The sequence below is a fragment of the Ascaphus truei genome, chromosome 17 (assembly GCF_040206685.1).
Source record: "Ascaphus truei isolate aAscTru1 chromosome 17, aAscTru1.hap1, whole genome shotgun sequence".
Classification (NCBI taxonomy): Eukaryota; Metazoa; Chordata; class Amphibia; order Anura; family Ascaphidae; genus Ascaphus; species Ascaphus truei.
In genome coordinates, this window is record NC_134499.1 from 28,189,690 (window position 1) to 28,216,625 (window position 26,936).

At 46.7% G+C, this 26,936-nt stretch overlaps 2 protein-coding genes across 4 annotated transcripts in view; one reads left to right on the forward strand and one right to left on the reverse strand.

The window, feature by feature from the left end:
* Positions 1-11,529: 11,529 nt before the first annotated feature.
* On the reverse strand, positions 11,530-15,881 carry LOC142468204 (uncharacterized). Of its 3 annotated transcripts, none has more exons than XM_075574468.1 (2): positions 15,437-15,881; positions 11,530-12,930 (listed from the first exon to the last, which is right to left on the reverse strand). In XM_075574468.1, exon 2 carries the CDS (start codon positions 12,905-12,907, stop codon positions 11,858-11,860), a length of 1,050 nt encoding a protein of 349 aa, XP_075430583.1. In that variant the 5' UTR covers positions 12,908-12,930; positions 15,437-15,881; the 3' UTR covers positions 11,530-11,857. The 3 variants fall into 3 exon arrangements, with proteins under 3 accessions (XP_075430583.1, XP_075430584.1, XP_075430582.1); XM_075574469.1 differs by lacking the exon at positions 15,437-15,881 and adding an exon at positions 15,275-15,353; XM_075574467.1 differs by lacking the exon at positions 15,437-15,881 and adding an exon at positions 14,651-15,201.
* QARS1 (glutaminyl-tRNA synthetase 1) overlaps positions 15,444-26,936 on the forward strand; it is a 42,908-nt gene continuing 31,415 nt past the window's right edge. The window contains 3 exon segments of the mRNA XM_075574465.1: positions 15,444-15,601; positions 24,664-24,811; positions 26,207-26,316. Of these exon segments, the coding sequence (XP_075430580.1) occupies positions 15,491-15,601; positions 24,664-24,811; positions 26,207-26,316 (369 nt within the window). The 5' untranslated portion in view covers positions 15,444-15,490.

A 26,936-nucleotide genomic window follows, 5' to 3' on the forward strand; every position in this document is an offset into this window, starting at 1 on the left:
CTGAGCATAACCTGACTGCACTATACACTGACACAGAATATAACCACACTGTATTGGTCCAATGCCAGGTCACCTCTACGTCCCGCCATTAATGCCCCACCATCAACCCAAACTGCCCTACCCCAGGTAGAGATCTGGCTATGCTTGCTGCTCTCCTCTCATCAGCCTGTGCCACTATTAACTCCTCCCTGTGTCCCCTGCCCTCCTCCCTGTGTCCCCTGCCCTCCTCACTGTGTCCCCTGCCCTCCTCTCTGTGTCCCCTGCCCTTCTCCCTGTGTCCCCTGCCCTCCTCCCTGTGTCCCCTGCCCTCCTCCCTGCGTCCCCTGCCCTCCTGCCTGTGTCCCCTGCCCTCCTCCCTGTGTCCCCTGCCCTCCTCCCTGTGTCCCCTGCCCTCCTCACTGTGTCCCCTGCCCTCCTCCCTGTGTCCCCTGCCCTCCTCCCTGTGTCCCCTGCCCTCCTCCCTGTGTCCCCTGCCCTCCTCCCTGTGTCCCCTGCCCTCCTCCCTGTGTCCCCTGCCCTCCTCCCTGTGTCCCCTGCCCTCCTTACTGTGTCCCCTGCCCTCCTCCCTGTGTCCCCTGCCCTCCTCACTGTGTCCCCTGCCCTCATCCCTGTGTCCCCTGCCCTCCTCCCTGTGTCCCCTGCCCTCCTCCCTGTGTCCCCTGCCCTCCTCACTGTGTCCCCTGCCCTCCTGCCTGTGTCCCCTGCCCTCCTCACTGTGTCCCCTGCCCTCCTCCCTGTGTCCCCTGCCCCCCTCCCTGTGTCCCCTGCCCCCCCTCTCTGTGTCCCCTGCCCTCCTCACTGTGTCCCCTGCCCCCCCTCCCTGTGTCCCCTTCCTTCCTCACTGTGTCCCCTGCCCCCCTCTCTGTGTCCCCTGCCCTCCTCTCTGTGTCCCCTGCCCTCCTGCCTGTGTCCCCTGCCCTCCTCCCTGTGTCCCCTGCCCTCTTCCCTGTGTCCCCTGCCCTCCTCCCTGTGTCCCCTGCCCTCCTCCCTGTGTCCCCTGCCCTCGTCCCTGTGTCCCCTGCCCTCGTCCCTGTGTCCCCTGCCCCCTCTCTGTGTCCGCTGCCCCCTCTCTGTGTCCCCTGCCCCCCTCTCTGTGTCCCCTGCCCTCCTCACTGTGTCCCCTGCCCCCTCTCTGTGTCCCCTGCCCCCTCTCTGTGTCCCCTGCCCCCTCTCTGTGTCCCCTGCCCCCTCTCTGTGTCCCCTGCCCCCTCTCTGTGTCCCCTGCCCTCGTCCCTGTGTCCCCTGCCCTCGTCCCTGTGTCCCCTGCCCCCTCTCTGTGTCCGCTGCCCCCTCTCTGTGTCCCCTGCCCCCCTCTCTGTGTCCCCTGCCCTCCTCACTGTGTCCCCTGCCCCCTCTCTGTGTCCCCTGCCCCCTCTCTGTGTCCCCTGCCCTCCTCCCTGTGTCCCCTGCCCCCTCTCTGTGTCCCCTGCCCCCTCTCTGTGTCCCCTGCCCCCTCTCTGTGTCCCCTGCCCCCTCTCTGTGTCCCCTGCCCTCCTCACTGTGACCCTTATGCCCAGCCTGCCTGTATCCCCAGCAACCCTGTCACATCCTCCCTTATCCCCTTGTCTGCTCACTCCAGTCCGCCTCTTCTCCTTTCCTTATCCTATGTCTCTGTCCCCCTGTGTCCTCTCTGCACGCCCATTCCTCCAGCTTCTGCCCCTTCTCACCCTGCCAGCCTCTCACTAACCTTTCCTTCAGACGCACCCTGGGCTGTGAGATCTCTGCACTCTGTGTCCTTGTAACAGTTCTACAACACAAACTGCTCTTCACACAACCAGCCCTACAGTAATGTACAATGATTACTAACTATAACCCAACACCTGCAGTGCACCAGGCTTCAAAACCGCACAGGTTACATCTACCTCACATCACTCACACGTTATATACCTTCGCAAATTGTTTCTCGCGAAATCCTTGCGGAGAAATAAAACGGCACCAGATTTAGCAAAGATAAAAAAGATTGAAAAGACAAACTGATAACCGGAATGCTGTTTGAAGCAAAGGGGGGTTTTGCCGTTGATAAATCTGCTGTAGTTTCTTATCGTCGTTTATTTGCATGGCGCCAACATACTCCACGGCGCAGTATAATGTGGGCGGGACAACATAACATTGTATGACAAAAGAGGTCCATATAGGTCAGGGGTGTCCAACTCCAGTCCTCATGGGCCACCAACAGGTCAGGTTTTCAGGATATCCCTTCTTCCGCACAGGTGGCTCAATCAGTGGTTGAGCCACCTGTGCTGAAGCAGGGATATCCTGAAGGATTGGAGTTGGCCATCCCTGAAATAGGTTAAGACAAACTGCGGCAAGAGGAAGCAGGTCCCTGCCCCACCGAGGTTATAAACAGCATTATTGCCCCCGTTTTGCATCCAGTAGACTTTCATAACCGCCCCCCCCCCGTAGATTGTAACTCACACATTGTGTTTTATAACGCCCTATTAGAACTTTATTACAGCTCTGTGTCCCACACATGATGTGCTGCGTTTGAAGCCGTTTTATGCCCCAATAACAGCGTCGGTCTCAGACAAGGCAGGGAGCTGATAAAGCGCACAGCTTGGAAAAGTCACTCGTAAAAATAATAATACTCCCAGACACAACAAGCAGACGTACGTCACCCGGACCCTCAGCGGCACATCCGTCTCCAAAACACCAAGTTCCTGGGAGATTTCCCAACGCAATCTGTGATTAGGAAGAACAGAGCAAGCCAGTATTATTAACAGGGGCATCTGGACTGTCTTTGGCAGCGGTAGAAGGGGGAATAGCCCTGGATGTGAAGGACCACTACTTTTGAATTGGGCAAATGTAGAGCTCTGTTGATTTCTGTAGAGCAGTGTTTCCCAACTCCAGTCCTCAGGGAACCCCAACAGGTCAGGTCCTAAGGATATCCCTGCTGCAGCACAGGTGGATCAGTCAAAATGACTGAGCCGCTGATTGACCCACCTGTGCTGGAGCAGGGGCATCCTTAAGACCTGACCTGTTGGGGTTCCCTGAGGACTGGAGAGGCAGGCGGGCGCAGGGGCAAAAGTTAGCGCACCCCTAATGTAGATTAACTCTATGAAGAACCACAATGTAGGCAATCAACTGATGTTAACTAAATTGAAGTCACTCTGTTAGGTCAACAGGTACCAGATAAACTGCGGGAGGGACATGTCAATTACACGTGAAATGGGGTTTTTTCCTTCGTAGCTCGTTAATGTGTTAAACTGCTGTAATCTAATCGGAAACACTACGTTTACTGTAAAGTTGGAGTTCAAAGTGTGTATTCAAAATGTCCTCCTTCTGCTGAAACGTACGCACGAAGACGAGAACGCCGCTGTCTGATTGCACAAACAGTAACGCGCTGATCTAGCGGCTCCCACGCCTGAACCACACGTCGTTTTACAAATTCGATTTTTTTTCAGTCCTTTATCAGGACACATTTTGTGTCGGCGTTTTGGACCAACATTCTTGCTGTGGCTCTTTCTAACGCGCTTATCTTCTTCGCTAAACGCCATGTTGTAACTGCGCACTTGGTGAGGTCATCACGCCGTCACCAATTCCAAAGAATATTTATTAGATGATCAAATAATACTTAAATGTAATAATCGACCTATAATGGCTCACAATTTCATGAAAATGTAGTGATTTTTTTGTGTGCAAAATATGCAGAAAAATAAAAGGGGTCCCGTTTGCTCTGTACTCTCTGTAGAATGACCCCCCTCAATCCTCAGACCGCGCTCATATTGTGTTGGCCTGTGTTACTGTGGTAAACACTGCACACATGAAAGTGTCACCTGAGTGACAGTCATGTTATCACAAGACCGTAATATATTATCACGGCAGCTCCCTCTGGCAGCACAAGGGTTAAGCTCCTTCTCTCCCTCCTCCTGCCAGTGTATTAGGGATAAAGAGATTACGGTAGCTGGTGTCTTAAGATCCCTAGCAGGATGTACATGAAAAGCGAGTGACAGAGCCGGGTTACTCATTCTTTATGAGAAATATGATTCACCAAGAAGACAGCACACATATTTTTATTTGACTCTTAGATGTATGAGTGATGAGCGCAGCATGTGACCGGCTCATAGCATCATCACCATCTGCATCATGACTGTATGCAGAGCTATTCCATGGGGAAGGTCACCACAAGGGCGAAAGGGAAGTGTTCACACAGTGGGCTCCCCTCTGCTGTATTTTGAAATACACATTGTATACGAAATCTGGTCCTCCTTTCAGAGCAGGGTAGGAGGTTAACGGTGTATCCAAGGGATGTTCGTAATTTATACATGCGTATATATAAATGTGTGTGTATATATATATATATATATATATATATATATATATATATATATATATATATATATATATATATATATATATATATATATATATATATATATATATATATATATATATATATATATATATATATATATATATTTTTTTTTTTTTTTTAAGTTATGGTGGGTGAAAAAGGCAACAAAAAACCTCCACTGTTTGCATGTAGCCAATAAAGGATATCACTTGTGAGCACATTCACATGTCTTAGACAGGTCTGCACCCCTGCATTTCAACCATTATCACCTAGCATACAGTGCTCCCACTGCAGCAAAGGATTCTGGGAAATGACATGCAAATGAGCACACAATGTGTCACCTTTTGCCTGGAATATCCATTCACATGGAGCCCGTTTAAGCAAATGCATCGCATCGTATAATATGCGCAGCCTAACACCTTTTATTTTTCATGTAGAACACCTTCAAAGCTTTAGGGTCGTATCATGTGCGAGGCCGTACTCTATTCGGGCCAATACGGTATATCTCATCTTCAGCCCCTGTCGACCCACTTCTGCAGGGGTGGCCAAGGGCCACCAACAGGTCAGGTATTAAGGATATCCCTGCTTCAGCACAGGTCACTCAAGTAGTCATCGGCTGAGCCACTAAATGAGCCACCTGTGAGGAAGCAGGGATATCCTGAAAACCTGTCCTGTTGGTGGCCTTTGAGGACTAGAATTGGCCACCGCTGCATTACAAGATGAAGGCCACCAGACACACACACACCATATATATTGATCTATACTGTGTATATCTGTAGGTGTGGAGCAACAGGGCACACACATAGTGGCTTATTCAACAGCAGGGTGCAGGCAGCCTAGAGACAGTAGATACTGTATCAGGTATAGAACGAAGAGGCAGCGGGCATTCCATAAATGTTAAATAATCTCATTTTATTGGATTTCGATGTTTCGGCTCCCAATGGAGCCTTTCTATATTATTTTAGTATCATTGCAATTGTAAATATTCCTGTTCTGCATGCGAGGGTTAAATATTTTTTTTGCACATTATGTGATCAATATTTGATTTCTTTATCCAGCTCAGGGTGCTACATGGGCGCCCTCTGCAAGTAAGCAACCGACTGTGCAGGGACTGAAATGATTGCAAGATGTTCCTCGCTGCCTTAACCCTGTCAGCGCTGCAACGCTTTCATGTGCAATGGGTTGAAATAGATTCCAGTGTCCCATGTGTAACATATCCTGTGCATCGCGGACAACAGAGATGGGATCGCACTCTTACAATTCATCCTATTTGTGTTAACAAAAAATAGGGGCGGTTTAGGTTCTAAATAAGAAAGCAGTAGTACTCCTGGCCATGTATATATGTATATGCTGACCATATGCACAGCTCTGTACCGACATAGGCCCATGTTTACTAAACTGTGCAAATCAATACAGGCACCTTGCAAGTGGGCTGGGTGGTGTCTTCCTTCTCCAGAAAACATAGATGTGCTGATTTTATCTGCGTTTCATGCTATATATACAGTGATTCCTGACCGATTTATATTTTTCTATAGACTTGTGCTAAGTGGCACTATCGCAGGTAAACCCAATGCGTATGGTAACTTTACCCAAGTACCATGCTGTACAATCATACATGCGCCACCACACAAGGAGACCGTGTGGTCCTTAGTTACATGGAGCACGTCCCCTCTCCTGAGACACCCAGATCTCCCCATCACTTGCTGCCATCATCCTTACAGTCCGATTTGATTTCTACTAAGAGATTATTTTTACTTTGTTCCCTCCCAGGGGATCTCTCCAGATGGGGCTCACAGGAAATGGAGTCTGAAGATGCATTATTGATCTTAATGGATCTCTAGCGTTGCTGATATTTCCGTTTCATGTCCATTCCACTCACAGGCCATCTGTCTTCTCCTTGTGCTCCCAACCAGAGCTGGTTGTAGGGAGGGGCAGAGGAGGTAACTACCAAAGGCCTCTCTGTCTGTAGGAGGGGGGGGGGAGGGGAAGGGGGTGGGGAGGGGAAGGGGGTGGGGGGGAACAGCTGGCATTAACCAAACTCTTCATAAAATGACTCTGCTGCCAATTGGCAGCAAAGTGGTTAACATACATGTACACACACCCAGACAAACACACACACACACACTTAACCATTTCAATGTTCAAGAATTTGGGGTGCAGTGTCTTTTACCGTTTCAAATTTGCAATGATGAACCGGCTTTCTTAATGATACCTTTTCCAAATGTGGGAATCCCTGATTTACGCAAAATGGGAAGTGCAGGGACTGACACGACTGTTAAAACAATATGAGCCCTATGAAAACCTAGATGTCAATTGACTTAGGGACCATCCTCCCGTCCCCCCCAAAACATATATCCATGAGCCTATTGGCCTATTCTCTTCTACCACCAACCATCCTTTCCCTCCCATATCCCAATTATTCTATGATTTATTTGATATAAAAAGTCAATGATCTATGTTTGTGTAACCTCCCTTTGGGATTACTTAGGCCTTAAGGGGTGAACTGTGTGGGCTCATACAGAGTAACGCCTCTTCCCCATCACATGGTGCTGGGGTGACTCAGCGGAAGTTAAGTCCCGCCCCCTTCTGCCTAGGGACAGTGACATCATGCTAGGCTATAAATAGTAAGGGTGAAGCTTCTGGAACTCAGATCTCAGGAGGAGTTGAAGAAGAGGGATCTCACTGTCTATAGTGTATACAAGTTCCTATGTGTAGGATAGGGTAAGGATTCACATGTATTGCTTTTTAGTTAGGGAGAGTACCCGTGTCGATAGTGTCCCACTAGTGAGTGTCAAGGACTGACACATAATGATACTACCGAGAAAGACAAAAACACATGCAACATAGTTGGACCCCCTTCCGGATCGCCGGACCCCGGTAATTTGATCATTCTTGAGAAAGCCTCGGCGAAACGCATTGAATTGTGTTCCGGAGGAGGAAAGATCCAATTGCTGGCGGCCGCGCTATTGCAGATACTCCATCCGCTCTAACTACTGATGTCACCGGCAGTGACGATTGCGGAAGCACCGGAGACGCGCAGAGATCGGGAGAAAGCCAGGGATCACAGAGTTCTCTTAAATGAATGTTACACATATGCAAAATGTGAATCTTGTTATTACTATTGTTTGTGCAATATACCCTTTGGGCATAGTACCCTATGTTCGTCTATCTCTCTCTTTTACTGACGAGCAACATTCTCATTGACAGATAACACTGGAGACACGCCATACAGAGACAAAATATATGGAGGTGCATCTACACTGAGCTCCCATCAGAGAGAGGTGTATCTCTGATCTGCTGGAATTATTATTCTCATTTGTGAGTGGGACTTACACTTTTTTACATATTCAATTTTTCACATGTTACTGGCTACACTATTATTTGTTTTTTTATCTTTCACATATAATCATGTGATCTGCAAGCGCTCCCCAAATTTTCAGATATCCAAGCTGCTTTCGGGACAAGAGGACAGTCCACAAAGGTTTTTTTTTTAGCTGCTGCACTTACCTTTATTAAGCTAGTATACACTTATTTCACTGCACTTATTATATTATATTTTTTTTGCACTTAATTTTGGGGTATATGATATATATTATATAAAACTCCACACCCAATTCACTATAGAGCGCCCGGTTACCCCCTCTGTTGTTGTAAACCCCCTTCCATATCGCTGGGCCCCGGTAATTTGTACCGGCTTCCCCCTACCCCCTCTCGTTGGCCATTCTAGTGCCCATCCTTGCCAACCCCCAGCCAACCCTGAAGAAGGTAATGCATGTTGAGTAGCCAATAATATAGACACCAATACAATCTCCCCAAGAGGTGGACAGGGAGTGTTACATTTGTATCCCTTTTGATTTCTGCCTGTACCCAAACTACCCTTATTATTATTATTATTATTATTATGTTTCTCCTTAATATATAGCTGTATAAAATGAAAATAAAAGTTTTTTTGGGGAAAAAAATTGCAATTGCATCCACCCCCTCCAGCAGTGAGACGGTGTCTCTTTAAAACCAACAGCTTGGAATAATTTAGTGTAATAGGTCAAAGTGATAAAAGAAAGTACAGGTGAGTCAGTCATTAACAAAATAACTACAGCAAAGGAAAGGAACTGGGTAATTAGGTCAAAGTTGAAGCCCAGCCCTGGCCTTATCTTGTGCTAATTGGGTTAGAGTGTGTTCCTGTGTCAGCACAGATACACGTGGACACTGCACTCCTTGGGTGGATGCAAAGCTTTTAGTCAATGTAACATTCCAGATTGTACAGATAACCTATATACAATATGGTGCGAAGTGGGGTGATACAGTGTCAATGTGTCAACATCCATTCAAGTGAATAGAAAGGACTGCATTGCTGTCCACAGGTTCCCCATCTTCTCTCTCATTGAATATAGATCATAGATTGTTCTCGTCGAGATACTTCTATAGAAAAGTGCTCAGGAGATATATTAAAAAAAAAAACGTTATTACATCATATTAAAAAGACAAGGAGGGGAGGTCTTCTTAATATGATGTAATAAAAGTATTTTGGGGATCTGGTCTCCCCGTGCACTATTCAATTTAGGTGCTGCTTTGCTACTCTTGTATCCAAGGAGGTGGTAGGGTTTTGTCCCGGTAGGTGTTGTACATATTTTCTAATCCTTCTATATCTATTATTCTTAAACCATGTGGTGATGTTGTCCCTTTTTACAAATAACCCCCAAATCTCCCTCTTTTTCTTCCTTGGACGGTGTAGAAAATTGTTGGGTTTATACCCAATATTGTGTTAATTCACCCATATAATACACTTGGTTTTTGTACTATGTGTACGTGTCTATCAGTCTATAGACCAAGGATTAGAGAGAAAACAATGGATACTTATATATGAAAATCTTATCATTTGTTCTATCTATTTCACCGCAGGCCCCTCTCTGGTAGCAAAGGGGTTAATTGGACCCACAATATTATTTACAGATTACGAGCAACTTTTTTTTTTAGTTTGGGGAATAAGGACAAGGCGTGGTATTATGGAATCACTGAGCACAATGTAAAGAAGCAATCCCACCCACTATATTTCTTTTTAATTTACCTGATCTGTGATTCACAACATATTTATAGGGGGGTTTTTTTTGGTGCGGTTTTGCCAAATGAAAAAAAACTACAAAGATGGCCGCAGGGTCATGAACAGAAAGTCGCAACTTTAACGCCCCCAAGCAATTTCGTATTGGGAGTCGCCAGAGTGAGCACTCACACTCCAGCTAAACAGGTAAGATTCTTGCCCAGTGTACAAAACCACTTGTCGAACGAGAACAATGGGGTGTCCCTGGATTAGCTCCAAGGGGCTCCCCGGTTCAGGTAAGCTAAAAAGAAATTCAGCGAGCTGTGCTGACGGCAGCCATAACCCCACACCCTGTATTTCCAACTGTGTACAGATTAGCTAACCTCCGTACTAAGTGACACCAGCTTCCATGTATCAGAGTTACCAAACATAGCTAAGTGTGGGGGGGAATGTAAGCAGGAGGTAAGGCGAGAGCTTATTTTCCATGGGTTGTGGTTTTGGGCACTGATGCATGTGTCCAGGAGATGCCGTTCCTGCTTGTTCGTGTTCTAAGAACTGTTGTTTGCTGGTTAATTATTGATCTTAAAATCACAGATGATGAGTGAACACTTTTTTGCTTGGGTAAGTTTCATGTAAAGTAGCGGTATGGATGTCCGCTCTTTCATTTTGGGTTCATGCTACGTCTGTGCAGGTATATTTCTGTATCCCGCGCTGACTTAGAAAAACCATGCGTGTATCTGCATGTCTTCCAGTGCCCTGAATCCTGCTTCTTTCATCCCACTGCTGAAATGTCTTGTAGGATGTCAGGAGGCGAATCAGGGCTTGGCGTATGGACCTTATTAAACATTCTATGAAGCCACTAGGTGACCAGGTACTCAAACCTTGACCTGGTGGCCCAGCAAAGTTGTTGAGCAGGAGAGAGGGGCTTCACAATGATATTGGGCGGGGAGAAGATTGCCCACATTATGGTTGTGTGTGTGGTATCTGGTCCCATTCAGTGAGTGAAGGGAGCCTGGTGGACTTACGGGGTTGGCTCAGGCCCTCTTCCTCCTCTAGTCCTAGGACACTTGTCTTGGCTATCCCACCCTGATGGCAGAGATCAATTCACATCAACAACTATGGTTCTCATGGCCCTATTGGTGGTGGGGAAATGTACATTTGATGGAGGTTGCAATACCTTTTAATTAACCAAAAGCAGGTCTCATTATAGATAAAGTACTGTATGTGAAGGGACCTGGGGGTTTTGCACTCTGTTAACAAACTTCCAATGCAAAAAGGTGCATTATAGCAGTTGTGAACTATCCAATAACTGCTTCATTTATGTATGGTCATATTATGTGATCAAGTGTACATTTCATGCTGAACTGGATATGTATAAACAGGTTTTAGAAACAAAAAGATGTAGTATTTCTGTGACATCAGACTGCCGGTACCCAAGAGGAAGGTCACCAGCTGACCGAATCTTTACCAAGCCTCCACCTGCTCGGGCAGCACCTTTGTCCTACTGACCGCAAAGGAATCCCACGCTGGCTACTGCAAAAATGTTCCAAATTCCCAACACATCCAACATGTAGCCATTAAGATGGTAGTGTGCCACCAACTGGAACCACTAATGCAGAGGTCAGCAACATGTGGCTCTTTAAGTACATGTGGCTCTGTTTGTGGGCCGGTGCTGGAAGACACTGACTAATCCTCCCCCTGTCTGTTTACCTTGTTGACGCAGGAAGCTGGGTCCCAACTTCTGTCGGTGTGGCCACACCAGCGACGCAGGACCGGACCACACAGGGACAGAACAACAACAGGGGGACGGGAGGGGGAACGGGACTTATTGTGAGATACATTTTATTCCCAACTATTTTTTCCCCCGAATTGATTGAAATGTGTATAACATACATGCATACATACACACCCCTATTAATGTGTACCTTTGTGTCATGTGTGTTGCAGCTCTAAGTAAATGTTAAAAAAAAAACCTCTTCGAAAAGTGGCAGAGCCCTGCACTAGATGGAATCCTTAAAAGAGCTTAGCTCTTATACACTAGGTACCTCCCACCTTCTCCCGGTAATCAGTGTTCTTAGGAGAGCTACAACCAACCTGATACTACCCATAGTTTCTAGGGGCAATGGGGTCACAGTGCTTTCAAAAAGCATACCCACAGAAAACTTGCAAAACTACAATTTGAGCTACTAAACTGATGGGTTTAATAGAAAGGATATAGTACACACAAATGGATAACATATAGATAGCAGCAATTGATAAAAGGTTGAGGTACATAACACGCGTTACAAAGATGGTAATCTGGATCCTGCCAGCCATTATGATGTTCATGTGGCGTCTTCCAGGACTTTGGTCTTGGGACACCAGTCATGGGGTGATTACTGCTTCCGTATCGGTGTAGTGCCCATCACCATGGGCTGTACATGCTTCCATCACCTTCCACCAACCACTACCACGGCATGCTCTTTCCACAGTTGGCTCAATCTTGGGAGGTAGAGGCAGGTTCTGAATTCGACACACTGTACAGCACTCACTCACAACGGGCGGCCCCCAGCTTTGCGATTTCCTTTGGCTGGCGCCGTCAGTCGGCGTTCCTCTGGGCAGTTTCTTACCAGGTGCCCATAGTGGCCACACTGGTAGCACTGCCTCTCATGCAGGGGCTTGTGCAGCTGGCTGGGTTGGGGTTGCTTTGTGGGACGGGTATTTTGTTGCCACATGTTTGTCGGACCCATTTTCAGCAGATAGGGACGCTCTTCCACACATTTGTCTGCCAGATTGGCCGCTTCTTTAGGCGTGGAGGGCATCCGGGCTCTGACCCATTCCTTCACCTCAGTCGGGCAACACTCAAAGAATTGTTCCAACGTGAACAGGTTCATCAAGTCCTCCATCGTCCTGGCACCGCTGCTGGTGATCCACCTTTCAAAGTAATGGGCCAGCTTCATCGCAAACTCCACATAGGTTTCATTGGGACCACGCTCTAGAGTCCTGAACTTTATGCGGTACATCTCTGTGATGGCATACTGGCCAACCCCTCCATAGTCCTTACAGAGGTCATCTGGTACCCCCCGGGGTTCGTCATGCAGACAACAAGTCCTTCCAAAAAACTGCAGGTATCCATCAATGTCCTCTGAGGTCTCGTCACAATTGGACAGGTTGTTGAAGCCAAGGTGAGGTGCTTGGCTGGGAGTCAAGGACCGTTGGTCGGAACAGCCACCTTGACGACGGTAGCGGGCTCTTCCCCGGTCTGCCTGCCTCTGCTGCTGTTGATCCTTCGATCTGCACTTTTGCTCCACCTCTCTCTGTACTAATTTCATCACCTCCAAGCGTATTTTGGGCGTGACACGTCGGCCAAACAGGGCCAGTCTTTTCTGGAGTAGCTGGTCAAAGTCTGGCTCTGCATCGAAGAACAACTCATAACTCTGATCCACAGGTCGCGTTGTCTCATCTCGAGGGCGTGTTAGTGGCCTAGTGCTGACCCAATCTTCAGGCTCACCCAGGGCCTCCTCATCTTGATGCTGCAGCACAGCAGTGAGTTCTGCCCTGCTTCTATTTCCTTTAGTTGTAGTGCTGGACTGGCTTGTCATCGTTCCGCCCCACACAGATACCACTGGAGAAACAAAATAAAAAACAGAGTGAGCTGCTGGCTGCACTTGTGCACTACTGTCTGAGGTTCTAGGATTAAGCTATCACCACCCAGACACACTCAGTGAAAGGAGACCCACAAGTAGTCAAGACACGTAGCTGGAGCATCCCACTTCTACCACCAAAAAAACAAAAAGGTCTGTGACGTAATGTCAGACTGCTGGTACCCAAAAGAGGAAGGTCACCAGCACACTGAGTCTATACCATGAGCTGACGGAGCCGCTCAGCCAGTAAAGGCACTGACTGAAAACGAGGACACTGAGTTTGAACCAGGGAAGCCAGCTACAATTCTCAGTGTCCGTGCCTTGTGACCTCAGGGAAAAAAAAATAGATTGTAAGCTCTATGGGGCAGGAACTCATGCCTGAAAAAAAATTATATCTACAGCGCTGCATTGTCAGTGCTATAAAAGAACAAAAAATAAATGTAAAAAAAAACACCACCAGCTGGGATAGCGTTTTGGTCCTACAGACAGCAAAGAAGTCCTGCTCCTCCAAAAATGTGCCCAGCTCACAACAAATCCTACCCTACACTCACTAGGATGGTAGAGTACCACCAGGGGGAACCCATCCAAGAGCTAAGCTCTTATACACTACGTCAACGGTGCGCAAACTGGGGGGCACAGGAGATTTGTCTGGGGCGGGGGCGCGCGCGGGAGATTTGTCTGCGGGGTGCAGGCGGTTGCAGAGGTCCCACGCTCTTCCCCAAGGTATTGAAATTAAATGCCGGGGGACCGCGCGAGGCCTCTGCAACCTCTACTTACCGAGGTTCAGCCGGCTTCTGGACGCGTGACCATGGCAATGCGGCGTCAAGTGATGTCACGGTAACGTTGCGTCAAATGACGCTGCGGGTCACGTGATGTTACACAACCACGCGCGAGGTAAGGAGCAGGGGCGACCGGCAGGGGGGGCGCAGCATAACAAGTTTGCGCGCCTCTGCACTAGGTACCCCCCACCTTCTCCCGGTAACCACAGGGTTTTCAGGAGAGCTACAACCTGTCTGATACTACCTGGTGGCAATGGGACCTCTGCCAACTCAGGGCTTCCGAAAAGTAAACCCACAGAACAAAAACTACCATAAGTTTTAAACAAATAGATTGTAAGCTCTTCAGGGCAGGGACGCCTTTTCCTATTGTCACCTTTATGTCTGAAGTGCTTATTGCCACTGTGTTATAATATGTTAAGTGTATTACTGCTGTGAAGCTCTACATAAATATATACAAAGCGTAATGAACCACGTGGGCTTACATTCAGTCACAGTACACTCAAAAATGCTTAACATGCAGATAGCAGCAAACAAAGGGGGAAAGAGGACATGGTCGCACAAAATGGTGGTTGATGCTCTAGCAGGAAAGCGGGAATTCCTGCAGAAATCACCCCATAGACTTCAATAGGGAACAGCATCCTGTGGCACTCAAACTCTGTGACAAAAGTCAAATAGATATTTCATGTCTTTTCTTTTTAAACGATGCAGACATAATGCACAACGTTTCGGGAAGACCCGTTCTTCAGGACACGTTTCCACCCGAAGAAGGGATTTCCCCCGAAACGTTGTGCATTATGTCTGCATCGTTAAAAAAAAAAAGAAAAATACTTTAAAATAAAATGTCTACCTGACTTTTATCACGGAGTTTAAGTGCTGCAGGATACTGTTCTCTATGGAAGGTACATCAAGCCCTGCAACTTACAGAGCGGATGTCCCCAAAGGTCTTGGTGCTGCAGGTACAGGCTATAGGTCCTTGGGGCAGGGCGCAGATTCAGGGATGGTGCAGTGTTACCCGGTCCGGATAATCTGTTCTCCAGTATAAACCCCTGCCAGGCTGGGACATTTAAATCCCCCCTCTCCCCCTTTGGATTCTTTTTGTTTTACTGGGCCAATCAGATAGCTTCTGGGCAGGGGGGTTGGACCAATCGGAGGTGGGGGCGCGTCGAAATCCCGGCCCTGAGTCAATCAGAGACGCTGGGTGGGCCATTCTTCGGCCAATAAGGAAGCTCCACATTCAAAGCCCGCCAAAAACAGCATGCGCTTCTACAGCCTTTCCTGGCAGACAAAGGCGACCTGTGCGCGCCAAATCTCTGCCACTGCTTAATTTCACGTCTTCTCTGGCAGCGAAGCACAAACAACAGCCCTAAAACCTGTACAGCAAAGTGACCCCAATCATTACATTCAGGCATTGTCTGTAGCTGCAATGTAACTAAATAAAACAGTTTCGTGTGAGATGAGACTGGAAAATACAAATAGTATTCCATGTGTATTGTATGTCTTTATTTATGTGCCTGTTCTGTCCCCCAACTGAAGGCCCAGGACTCACCTCACCCACGTGCGGGTAGCACCCCAGCCCTTTAAACACACGGTCTGATGCAACCTATGACCCGCCCACTTCGTAGTCCTTTGATCCTATAGGCTGAGCGCTCGTTGTTTGCAGTGCCGCCATTAGCTGGCGGCTTCCTCAGGTTGAAGCTGATTGGCTTACCTCTGCTCGGCCTCTGATGCGGTAGGCGCTGCCTCTCTCTTTCCCGGTTCCAAGATGGCGGAGTCGGTGTCCCTCTTCACGGCCATCGGGCTGACCGAGCAGAAGGCCCGGGAGACGCTTAAGAACGAGGCGTTGAGCTCGGTGCTGCGGGACGCGGTCATCCAGGTACTGACACCAGGATGTAATGCACTGGTTTGCCCCCACTCGTCACCCCGTGCTCTGTCCCAGGGCATCCGCATATTCCTCTAGTAGTATTAACCTGTCACTTCTCCTCTACTGCAGGGCCTACCCCACAACCCCCCTATTTACTTGCCCCGTCTTCCTCCTGGGGCATCTGCCTTCTTGCTCCCTCCTTCATTGACCAACTTGCCTCCTTCCTCTAGGGACACTTACCTGCCCTTTTTTCAATTGTCACCTACTCTCCCCCCTTCCTTTCCTAGAGCCCTTAATTCCCCTTGCTGGCCTCGTGGGGCAGCTACTTAATACCCCCCCTACACACGTGCAGAGATCTGATGATTACTTAGTGCAGGGCAATAAAATGAATTCTAACAGATAACAACCCATCTGGGCTAATGACCACTGTCAGAACCTGATACTCCCTCTTGGGCCATTAATGTATATTAAATTAACAATGCAGGTCATGCTATCTTTTCACTGTGGGTTATTTATTTATATGGGCCTACGTTATTGTGCAGTGCAATGTGTGGATAAGGACAACACGTAAAATATATACAACTTAAAACAATCAAACAATATACTTAGTTCCTTATTCTGAGAAGTTTACAATCTAAAAAAAAAATGGTAGTGATTACACACGTATAGGTGTGGGTATGCCACTGGTATTAACAGACAGGTGCTAAGTATTGTGCCTTCATTTCCCCCAGTTTATGGAATAATGAAATGCATTTAATCATAGTGTCTTCTTTGAAACTTTTTTTTTTTTTTTTTTTTTAAACCTTCATATGCACAACACCGCAACATGATGTGTGCTGGTTAAATAAGTGTTTTTATTTTGAATAAACAGATCTTATTACAAAATGGTCAAATGTTCCTTGTTTATGCTTGCGCTCTACTCTCGGACATACTAATGTACATGTAACGTGAGCACTGACATTCCTGCACTAGCCCACTCCCAAGGACTGCTGCCTGCACAAAGTTTGCCGCAACAGGAAGTAAACTTTTATTTGTGACGCAGAGGATTCTGGGAGCAAAGAATGTGCGTTTTTTTAATGTAATCCTTTATAATTAACCTAGTGGGTGCATTTTGTTGATTTAATTTTTTTTACAGGTGCACTTTCTGAAATATAGCATTATTTCCGAATCAAGAAATGTAAACTACATTTCCATCAAAGATAATGTTTCCTAGTATTGTGAATTTACGATCATCATCCACCACTCGGGAATTATGAGGTTAAAGTAGCAGTTTGTGTTATGAGCCCTGGTCGCTTAACATGCCCCAACAGGGAGTGATATGGCGTATGACCATACGTTGTGAGCACCGGAACATAGGACATCCCCAATACGTAACTTGCTAGGGTTCTCAACGCCAGTCCTCAAGACCCTCCGGACATGTTTTTAGGACATCCCTGCTTAAGCACAGGTGGCTCAGTCAAAGACTGTGCCACCTGTGCTGAAGCTGGGATATCCTGAAGACCTGTCTTGAGGAGTGGAGGTGAGAACCCCTGCCTTAGTGTATTTTAACTGCCTAAATACCAGCAGGGAAGGCTGAACTTACTGAGGCTGACCAGACGGCACCGACAATCAGCAGTGATGGGCCGCCTTTTTAAAATGCAGCGTTTTTTGTGTTTGCGTTCATTAGTGTTCCTGTTTAGCAGTTTCTATAACGGGGACTGTGAAGATGTGGCAGAATATTTATGATTCTTATTATGAAGTGTTGCGGCCGTGCTGAATCCCCATTAACGCCAGTGGCAAATGGGCTGGCAACCTATTGATTTGTTAAAAGGTTAATTTGTGTATTCTCGAATGGCAAAAGATATTGGAAGTTGGAGCCCTGGCATTGTATAGCGACACTCCCTATTGTACAATGCAAACGTGTTCCCCATAAAGTAACGCCCAACCAGAGGTTCGGGTAACCTTAGGGGTTCATGAGGGGTTCGCCAAAAAGAATCTAATGGTGGATCTCAGGCATTGTAGTGGGGACTATGCACTAAGGTCCCAAATTACACCTTGGCGAGTCTACTAAAGCTGACAGTTACCGCAGGAGCTCCCCACAATGCTTTGCATTCACAACATCAATGCATTGTATGGCGTGACTTTGGTAGCTTCCGCAGTGATCAACAATTATACCTTCCATGCTGTCTGCACACACTGAGGGTCTGGAGCTTAGGACACTATACACTGCCTGGGATCGGTCACATAGTTTTGTTAGCGATTAAACTGAGTCGGCAAGAAGTTGTATTTATTAGGGGTTCGTGGCACAAATACTTTCTAGCGTGGGGGGCGGAGGGTGCACAATCTTAAAAAAAATAAAATAATAATTGGCAACCACGGCCCTAAAATCATTACACTTAATTTCACATACAGCAGTCAGATCCCCCCCCCCCCCCACCCCCAAATACCTCCTGGTACAATTTGATCTGTAGCCTCCCTTGACCCTTCAGTCTTTCCGCAGGTCCTGCTTATTCTTTATTAGAGCATTAGCAGCATCCTGTAGAGATCAATATTTAGGCTTTCAGAAGGTTGGTCAAACCGGGACACGCCGTCTCCCGGGGAATGTGAAATATCCCCTGGAAGGAGGAGGGGTTCTGAAATACATTGTACCTAGAAGTAGAAAAGCTGTTTCTGTTTTCCAGTCTAAACATTTTAATTCTATAGCAACTCCAGTCCTCAAGGGCCACCAATGTGTCAGGTGCTCAGGATATCCCTGCTTCAGCACAGACAGCTCACATGTGTAAAGAGTGGAAAGCTTGTCCTATGACCATGAATTTAGTCCAAATAAAAAAGGTATCACCTAATACTGAAGAACTCATTTATTCTGATATATCTCCCCTCCAGCTTTGAAGTTTCTGCTCCCTACTTCCAGTGATTAGCATGTTCTTGCATACCTTTAATAAGACTGACATAAGTTATTGTGTGTGTGTGTGTCAGACTAGATATGGCTAGAACAGGTTAACATACTGGAAGCACTTACACACTTTCGGTGGGAGTGACATTTATTCCTCCAGTTATGCTTTTGCGAACTATCCCTAAAGTAATTTGATAAAAAAATGTATCATGATCTGCATGGTTATAAATAGGGGATGTGGCAAGTATGTACAAAAGGGAATTCAAACATTTTGAGACTCGAATATTATGAGATTTCTAGTGTCCACAATATTATACGTTCCTTTTGTGGATTCATCTCTATAGTTTATCAACTGCGATGTCATAATAAGGCATCCCAGGTATAGGGTTATCCCTTAGTACAGGAAACTGCAAAGATGGATAGTTCAGACGGTATTCTTGCGAACAAATGTCTTAATTACTTTTTGTACATATGTGCCAGATCCCTTGCTATGATCATATAGAATATGATTTGATTTTTTTTTTTAATTTAATGGACGCAACATCTTAAAATACCTCCTCCCCTCATGTCCACCCTTGTTTCGATGCACAAAGAACTTAATTGACTTGCGTCATGTGAATGTAAGATAATTGCTTTAAATACATGGGTTGGGAGTTTTACAGCCTTTATCCTGTTTCAGGTGTAACTTTAAAGTTTCACCCTTTCGCTGCCAAAAAGACAGTGTCGAGTGAATTTTTAAAAGATTATTATTATTATGCCATTCCTCAAAAAAATAAATCTAATGGTTGCACTATCTCCGTGGACGGTGTGTGTAACGGCTTTGTACGAGTGGTTTGAGTTGACCACGAACAACCCTGTTAGCAAAAATATTGTAAATGTCTTAAATAATTGTACTTATACTTAAAGCAGAAAATGAGACGCTCCACTGGCCTTCCAAAGATCATCAAATGTTATTGTACAAGCATCAGCGTTTCGGTCCTATGTCAAAGGTTTGCAAGCTGACCGAAACATGGATACGTGTACAATTCATGTTATAATCTTTGGAAGACCAGCGGAGTGCCTCTCTTTCTACGTCTATTACACCAGTCGTTCTGCAGCTAGCGGGACCATAGCTGCTGTGCACCCATTGTGATTTGTTACCCGGTATCGTTAGTTAAACTACTATTATACTTAAAGCAACATCTTACTGCTCTTTGAGAAATGATTTTTTTTTTTTTTTTGGTCCTTGGGGGACGCTCACTGGGGGAGAGCTCATCAATTACCCGCTAGCTACCCTAAAAGGGAGTAGCCAGAGGAAATAGAAACCCCCACCCTCGTATGTCTCTGCTTCCCGTGTTTACAAAAAAAAATATTTTCAAATGCAGCCGGTCTTCGCTTATCCGACGGAATGCGTCCCGTAAACCGCCGTCGGATTGCGGGTCCATGTTAATCTGTCGGATACGCGGTTCTGCCGTTGGATAATGCGTCCAGCGGGCTGCATTATACGGCGTCCGATAAGGCATTCGACGGAAAGCGGACCGTCTGATACTGAGGACCACCTGTATTTAGGTGCTTATTCTATTAATGGTGAAAAGGGCCATTTTCAGCTGAAAATCCATGTAAACTTCAGTAGGGATTTTCGTCCGAGAATGGCCGCTTCTGCGTATATAGAGTTATTCCCTTATAACAGGGGGTGATCAACTCCAGTCCTCAAGGGCCACCACCAGGTCAGGTTTTAAGGATATACCTGCTTCAGCACAGGTGGCTCAGCACAGTGTTGGCCCTTGAGGACCGACGTTAGCCATCCTCGCCTTAGAGGGTCTTGTATTTCTATAGTGAGGTGTCGGTTACAGATTTTACTCATCATTTTGGTCCAAGTAGGGACTGCACCTTTTAACTCCTGAAGTTTTACGCCCGACTGGTTTCACAGCGGATGGGAAAGCGTCTGCCTGCTGGATAAATCCGAGACCGTGCCACCAGCTGGAGTTATTTCCATATCTGCAGTCGGAGCTTAATTTAGTGTTTCTTATTGATCAGCCGTCGGATTACCCTGGATGGAACGTTCAATCACCACACTGGATAACCAGACCCTCCCAATGACGTTCGTAGGAAATGACTGACGACTGCTAACACGTCAGGGGCGGGGGGCTCGGGTTACAGCTGCAGGAAATGCATGGGCTCCCTCCTCGCCAACGAACCCACCGCAGGGCAAATGCAATTAATACTTCTATCACCGTGTGCGATGTGGCAATATTGCACTAATTCCCTGAGCTAATCAGCAATTCATTAGGAATAAATGAGTGATCTGTGCAATGGAACCCAGGAGGGATGAGAGATACGTCCTCTTTCCTGGTAAAAATGTTCTTGTGCAAACGCCATAATCAAATGACCATGAACCTTTTTCGCATGGTGTCTTACATTACATGTGCTTATCGGTAAATAAGAATACCACTTGTGGTGCATTTGCATGTCTCGGGGGTCTGCAACCCTGTCTTTCCCCATTATCTCTTAACTCGGTGTCACATATGAAGTGTCTGTGGAGTTAATATTGGAGTTGGCATTGGAGTTGAATACTACAAGACTTGGACTCTGCACTTCAACAACAACCTGCAACTGTGAGAACTTGGCTTTCTAAATGCTCTGACAATTTGTACACATCTCTAAACTCCGTTTCTAAGCTGCTGCTTAATCTTCGGTACTACACTGCCCTCCTAGGCCTGATTTATACACCTGCTCTTTCACATCCTGCTCTTCTTATCCTCTCTCCTCCTAACTCTCTCCCTTCATCCCATTATGCCCTCCCTCTTCATTTTTCTGGTTGCTGTTTTTCTCGCTCCTTTTTGTACACTTTTCTATTCTCTCCAACTTCCCCACTCCCCTCCTATCCACATTGTGTCATCGCTCCCCCCTCCACCTATGCATGTGCCCATACACTGCACCACTATTTACATACCTTTTCCAACAACTTCTACACCCCCCAATAAAAAGCACCCCCACAAATCGTCTGTTCACCTTCTCTCTCTACTCCTCCGTCCTGCTGCTGGGGATATCTTTCTGAATCCTGGACCCAGCCATATACACACACCTGATCCCCCCCCCCATGCTCCCTGCCACCTCTTTCCCTGCTAATGGTATTAACCCATCTAATTTAATATCGACCAACTTTAAAACCCACATCGCAAAAGGAGCCTCCCAATAGCCTGGACTCATGGCTGCTGTCCCACACCCAGTCACTCCTACTAACCACTGTGGCCAAGCACTGCCATCTACTGCACTTATTCCCTCACCTGCTGTCTGTGCAAGTCTCTCAACATACCACTTAGATTGTAAGCTCTTCGGACAGGGATTTCCTTTCCTATTGTCTTGCTTTGCTGCGCTTATTGTATTATTATAATTCACTGTGTTGTCTTTGTGAAGCGCTCAGTACACTGTCGGCGCTATATAAATAAAGATATACATACAGTGCTTCCACTGCAGCCAGGGATTCTGGGTAATGATATCCAAATGGGCACAGTGTCACTCTTACTACTTATCCATTGTTACGCGGAGCCGTATATGCCTGCCGTATTACACCGCTTCTCGGCACAGCCTGGGTTAACGTGCAGAGCCAGTAAACCTACTCGCAGCCCTGGCAGTGAGGGTGTCCAATTGTAATCTGTGCTCATGTCCAGATGTGGTACCAGGTGTGCTCCAGTTGTGACTGCTTCTTCGAAGATCAGTCCTGTCCTTTTTTATCTTCCAGTAGCTCTCCAAGTCAAAAGTCCCTGAAGATTCCCGGTGTTACCGGTGAGCGTCTTAATCCGCAGATTCCAATGTCCTCTTACGGTTCCTGGCCACAAGGCCAGACAGAGTCCAACTCTGCAGGTTTTCAGCCCGAAGGCCTATTCACCCTGACGTGATCTTTTCTCTCGTGAGCGATTGCGGGGCAACCACAGATCAGCACGTAGTCTTGCTCTCTCCGCAGAAAGATAGATGATTGAGAACCCAATAACAAAACCCCCAGGGTGTGAGTGCTCCCGTGCGCTGTGCAATGCAAAGTGCTCAAAGAAAATGAGTGGAGTGTGCACCAGAAGGTGGAGTGTGCACCAGAAGGCCAGTTAGGGGCTCAGTGAAAAGGAGCTTAAAGAGTTGTCAACCGTGCCTAAATGATGCATAGGGGTTTGCTGCCCCCCTCACTACATCACCACCTGTAGGTGTGGAACCCCAGGTTGACCAGATCTGGCGTGCCAAAATGCCAGGCTCTAATGTGTCCGCCTCTCGGCCAGACACACATCCCAGCAAACTCTAACCCCAGCACCAACCACATAAATAATATATATCTCAAAAGAAGTGCTTCTGGGTGTGACCAAACGGATACAACAAAAGACAGAAATACCCAATGCTACATCCAATATGACAAAAAATACATAGTTAAATACTTAAATATTGGTATTCTCATAAAGGGTCATTTAGTTTAAACCCTTTGGCCAAAGTGTAAGGCCCCGCTCACGCGGCACTCTACACGACGTGCGTGTGTTCGTCACAGGTGCCTGCCGGCCAATGGTAGTGTTCAGTATTGAAACTACCATTGGCTGCAAAGTTCGGCGCCGACGCTGCTGCAGTCGCGGGAGTCTTTTCAATCTGTGATCTCCGGCTGCAGCAGCGTGACGTCAATTTCAGCAGCCAATTAATGTCCAGATTTTTACATTGTTTGGTTGCTGAAATTGAGACTCGGCAGTGAAGACGGAGGGGGTCCAGCCCAGCGCAGCCTCCATTTGCTCTGCGCCTGTGATGCTGCACCGCCCGTTGCCCGCCCGCTCTGTCGGATCATTACGTCTGCTTGGGATGATCACATCGCCCAGCAGGCGAACGCAGCGTCGCAAAGCCCCCTGTGTGAACGCGGGCTAAGGCCCCTGTGTTGGTGCTGCGCGCCTGCCAGGCTGACAGGGCATGCAGCCAAGATCCCCGGTCTGCAGGGGGGGCGTGTCGGGGGCAGTCGTCATTGGCTGGACCGTGGGGGTGGGGGGGCAGTGCTCTGTCTCGAGTTGTGAGCACAGATCTCCTGTCTTCAGCGGCCCCATCGAGGGGCGGCTCTTGTCCCTGGTGCGCACGCATTGCTTGCTAAGTCTTATGTACCAATTTATTTATTTTCTCCATTGAAGCAACATAAGCCCTCCCCTGTCGTAACTCGGCTGCGAGTGTGACAGTTTTACGATGGTTAAAAAAAACTTCTACCAAACAACGCTTACGTTTTTGCCTCAATATATAAACGTACCCCTAACTTCCTTTCTCTACTAATTGGACACGTGCGTCATATCAATAGATTCGGGCGGTTCTGATGGACGTAACAAGACGAATTATGACCGTCTTGCTCTTAAACTTGAGTGACAAATGGATATCTGTTCTTGGCACCTCTTAATCATGTGTAGTCTCATTGTATGCGACTCTGTCATGAGTACAGATATGTAACTCTTAGTATGTAAAGTAGATGACGTTACATGATATTCTCCTTTTTAATAAAAGCCTCCAACTAAGGCATAACCTGTGTGTCACCTCTTTCTAGAATGCACCATTAATCATTCAAGTACATTTAGTTTTCTTTGAGGCTAGCAGAATAGTCTCTGGTTATCGTTTATGGCCTTCTGCACAGCACATGTCACACTTAATTGGGGAGGCCTATCACTGATGGCCCACTGAGTCCTCTTTGAAGACCAGCACAGAACCAGGAAAAGTTTTAACCTGTCATAAACCCAATATCCTTTTTTTTTTTTATTATTTTTAAATCCCTCTGTTGCTACATTAGCCCCATAAGCACCAGATCGGTTGAAATACTTAATATCTCATGATATCATGACACAAGACATTAAAGTTATGGTGGGTAAAATAAGTGACAAAAACCCTCCACAATACAGTAAATAAAATACCACTTGTGGCACATTTGCATGTCTCCAGACGGGTCTGCAACCTTCTCTTTCCCCATTATCTTCAGCAAACAGCGCTTCTACTGCAGCCAGGGATTCTGGGTAATGACATGCAAATATTCTTATCATAATTATTGCGTAACGCTGCCCATACAACATGCAGTATAAGACGACAATAAATAAGTTATCAAAACATTGTTGCTGAACGAGCATTAAGAAAAAGGGTGTGTGTTATACAGGGGACAGTCCGTCAAATCAATTTGGGGGGGGGGGGGGGGGGTGGCGCTTTTGGTATAGCTATCTGTTTTTCTTTTATCTTTCAGGCCCAAGCAATATTAGGCCCAACTTTGGACAAGGTGACGGGCACCCTACTGTACAATGTGGCATCTCGCATTAAGGACACAAAGCGGTTGGGGTTTCTGGTTGACTACATCGCCAACAAGAAGATCAGCACAGACCTGCAGCTGAATGGTACTTTCAGTAGATATTTATCTATTTTTTGTGTGTAGAAATATATACTGGCTGGTGTCTATGTTCTCATTTCATTAGAATAGTAATTTCAATTTCTAGTGAAACACCTTTTTTTATTTTTTTAGACTAAATATTGACAAATTTCAGCTGCTTCTCCTAAATTAAACCCCCAGACCTCCTCATGTCACTTTGGAACTGCTGTGTCATTTACACTGTCAGCTTCTTGTGACCCTAAAGGAGCACGCCACCCAAACCCGAGGTCCCCTTAAGTTTAACCGCGCTATTTCCATCTCCGGGGACCTCTCGGTTCTAGAGATGCTTACTGTTATTGCTACCAGTTTTTTTTAAAGGGGATTTAAATGACCATCCAATATGAAGCTGCAACTCGTGATCTTGCAGCTTCCTATTGGCCTGAGATTTTGGCAGCCATTTTGTTTCCCCTGGAGTAAGATTCAAACAAGTTAACCTAAATAAGTATCGGAGGAAATCGGGAGGAGGGCGGGCGGAGGGGTCTGAGCTGAATATAGGGATGTTTGGTTCTGGGGGACCCCGTTCTCATGCCGTAAAAATAAAGGGGGGTGGGGATCCTTTTAACCAGATCTTCTAACCTGTTCCTTACCCTGAACACTAGAACATTAGATTGGGAGCTCCTTGGTGTAGCAATTAAATACAATTTAAAAATAAGCTATCTTTCTCTTTTAGCAATTTTCTGATTATAGTGAGAATATCGGAGGCTCTTACACATTGCCTCCTAGGCTGAGGGCCGTATTAAACTAGAGCAGTGATATTCGAATGCGAGACCACACTTAATTTCACGTGTTCTGTTAGGGGGCCTGGCAGCACCGTGCTAAGCACTGGCAGGGTAGGGGTTAATCAATGGAGCAGCGTTTCTTAAGCACCAGTTTTAAAGGCTGGCTCTGTTGATACTATAAGGCTAGAAAAGAAGAGGGAAGATTTAAAAGTATTAGATTATTTTAAAAAGAGCTATATCCAGACCCAAGTTATGGTGAGGTGTAAACGCCCCCCCCCCCCCCCTTTACTGTACAGTGTACAACACATAAAAATACCCCCTGTGGTACATGTGCATGTCTCAGACAGGTCTGCAACCCTATCTTTCCCCATTATAACGTGGCATACAGTGCTTCCCTGCAGCTAGGGATTCTGGGTAATTGCCTGCAAAGGGACACCTTTTAAAAAAAGATTAAATACCAGCTTTATTAGTGTATATAGGGGGCTCTATACCCCACCCCCCATATACTGGCACACTTCAACCGCTGTTCCGTGCTCTTTACTTCTCTTGAAGTTTACATACTGGAAAGTAATATTGTAAAGGGTTTTTTGCCGGATATCTTCATGTTCCCCTTACACCGGAGTCCCTCTCGTTGCTGTGTCTAGCCGCGCTGGACTATGTGAAGTCTCACCCCCTGGACCCCATCGATGCTGCGGACTTTGAGAAGGAGAGTGGCGTGGGTGCGACGGTGACTCCAGAGCAGATCGAAGAAGCCGTAAGTGTTACAGGACTGCGATGGGAAAACCTCATTAAACAAGGGGGTCCGCTTTAAGCCGCAATCCCCAATGTTCACAAAAAAAGTCTATTCCATTGTTTTGTTATTGGGCAATAATTGTGTTTGTAAGGGTTCCATGTTAAAATGGATGAGCAGTCAAGTGACACACTGGGCTCATTTGCATGTTATTGCCCAGACTCCCTGGCTGCAGTGGGAGCACAGGCTGCAGACCTGTCTAAGACATGCAAATGTACCCACAAGTGGTATTTCTATTTACTGTATACATGAGGCTACGTTTATAGTGCCGGCGACGTGACGCCAGGCCATGGTCGCTGGAAAAATCAAATTGAGATGACTTCCAGCGATCGCGACCAAGCCATCGCGTCAGTAATGCAGCCTGAGACAAAGGGTTGTCACTTTGTTTTTGTTTTTTAATTCACCATAACATCATTTTTTGCTCCCGTATTTTTCCGAGATGCTTACCGGCTTGGTCGCCGGTATTTCCTGGACAGGAAACCACAATGTTATCCCTCCGATTTAGCGTTGTGGCTCCCTATTGGCTTGATGTGGCGGCCATTTTTACTTTCCCCAAAGGGAGAGAAAACTCTGGCAGCTACATC

What these genes read in the sequence shown, in the direction of transcription:
- LOC142468204 (XM_075574468.1), bottom strand. Translation starts at nt 12,907, where the DNA reads ATGACAAGCCAGTCCAGCACTACAACTAAAGGAAATAGAAGCAGGGCA.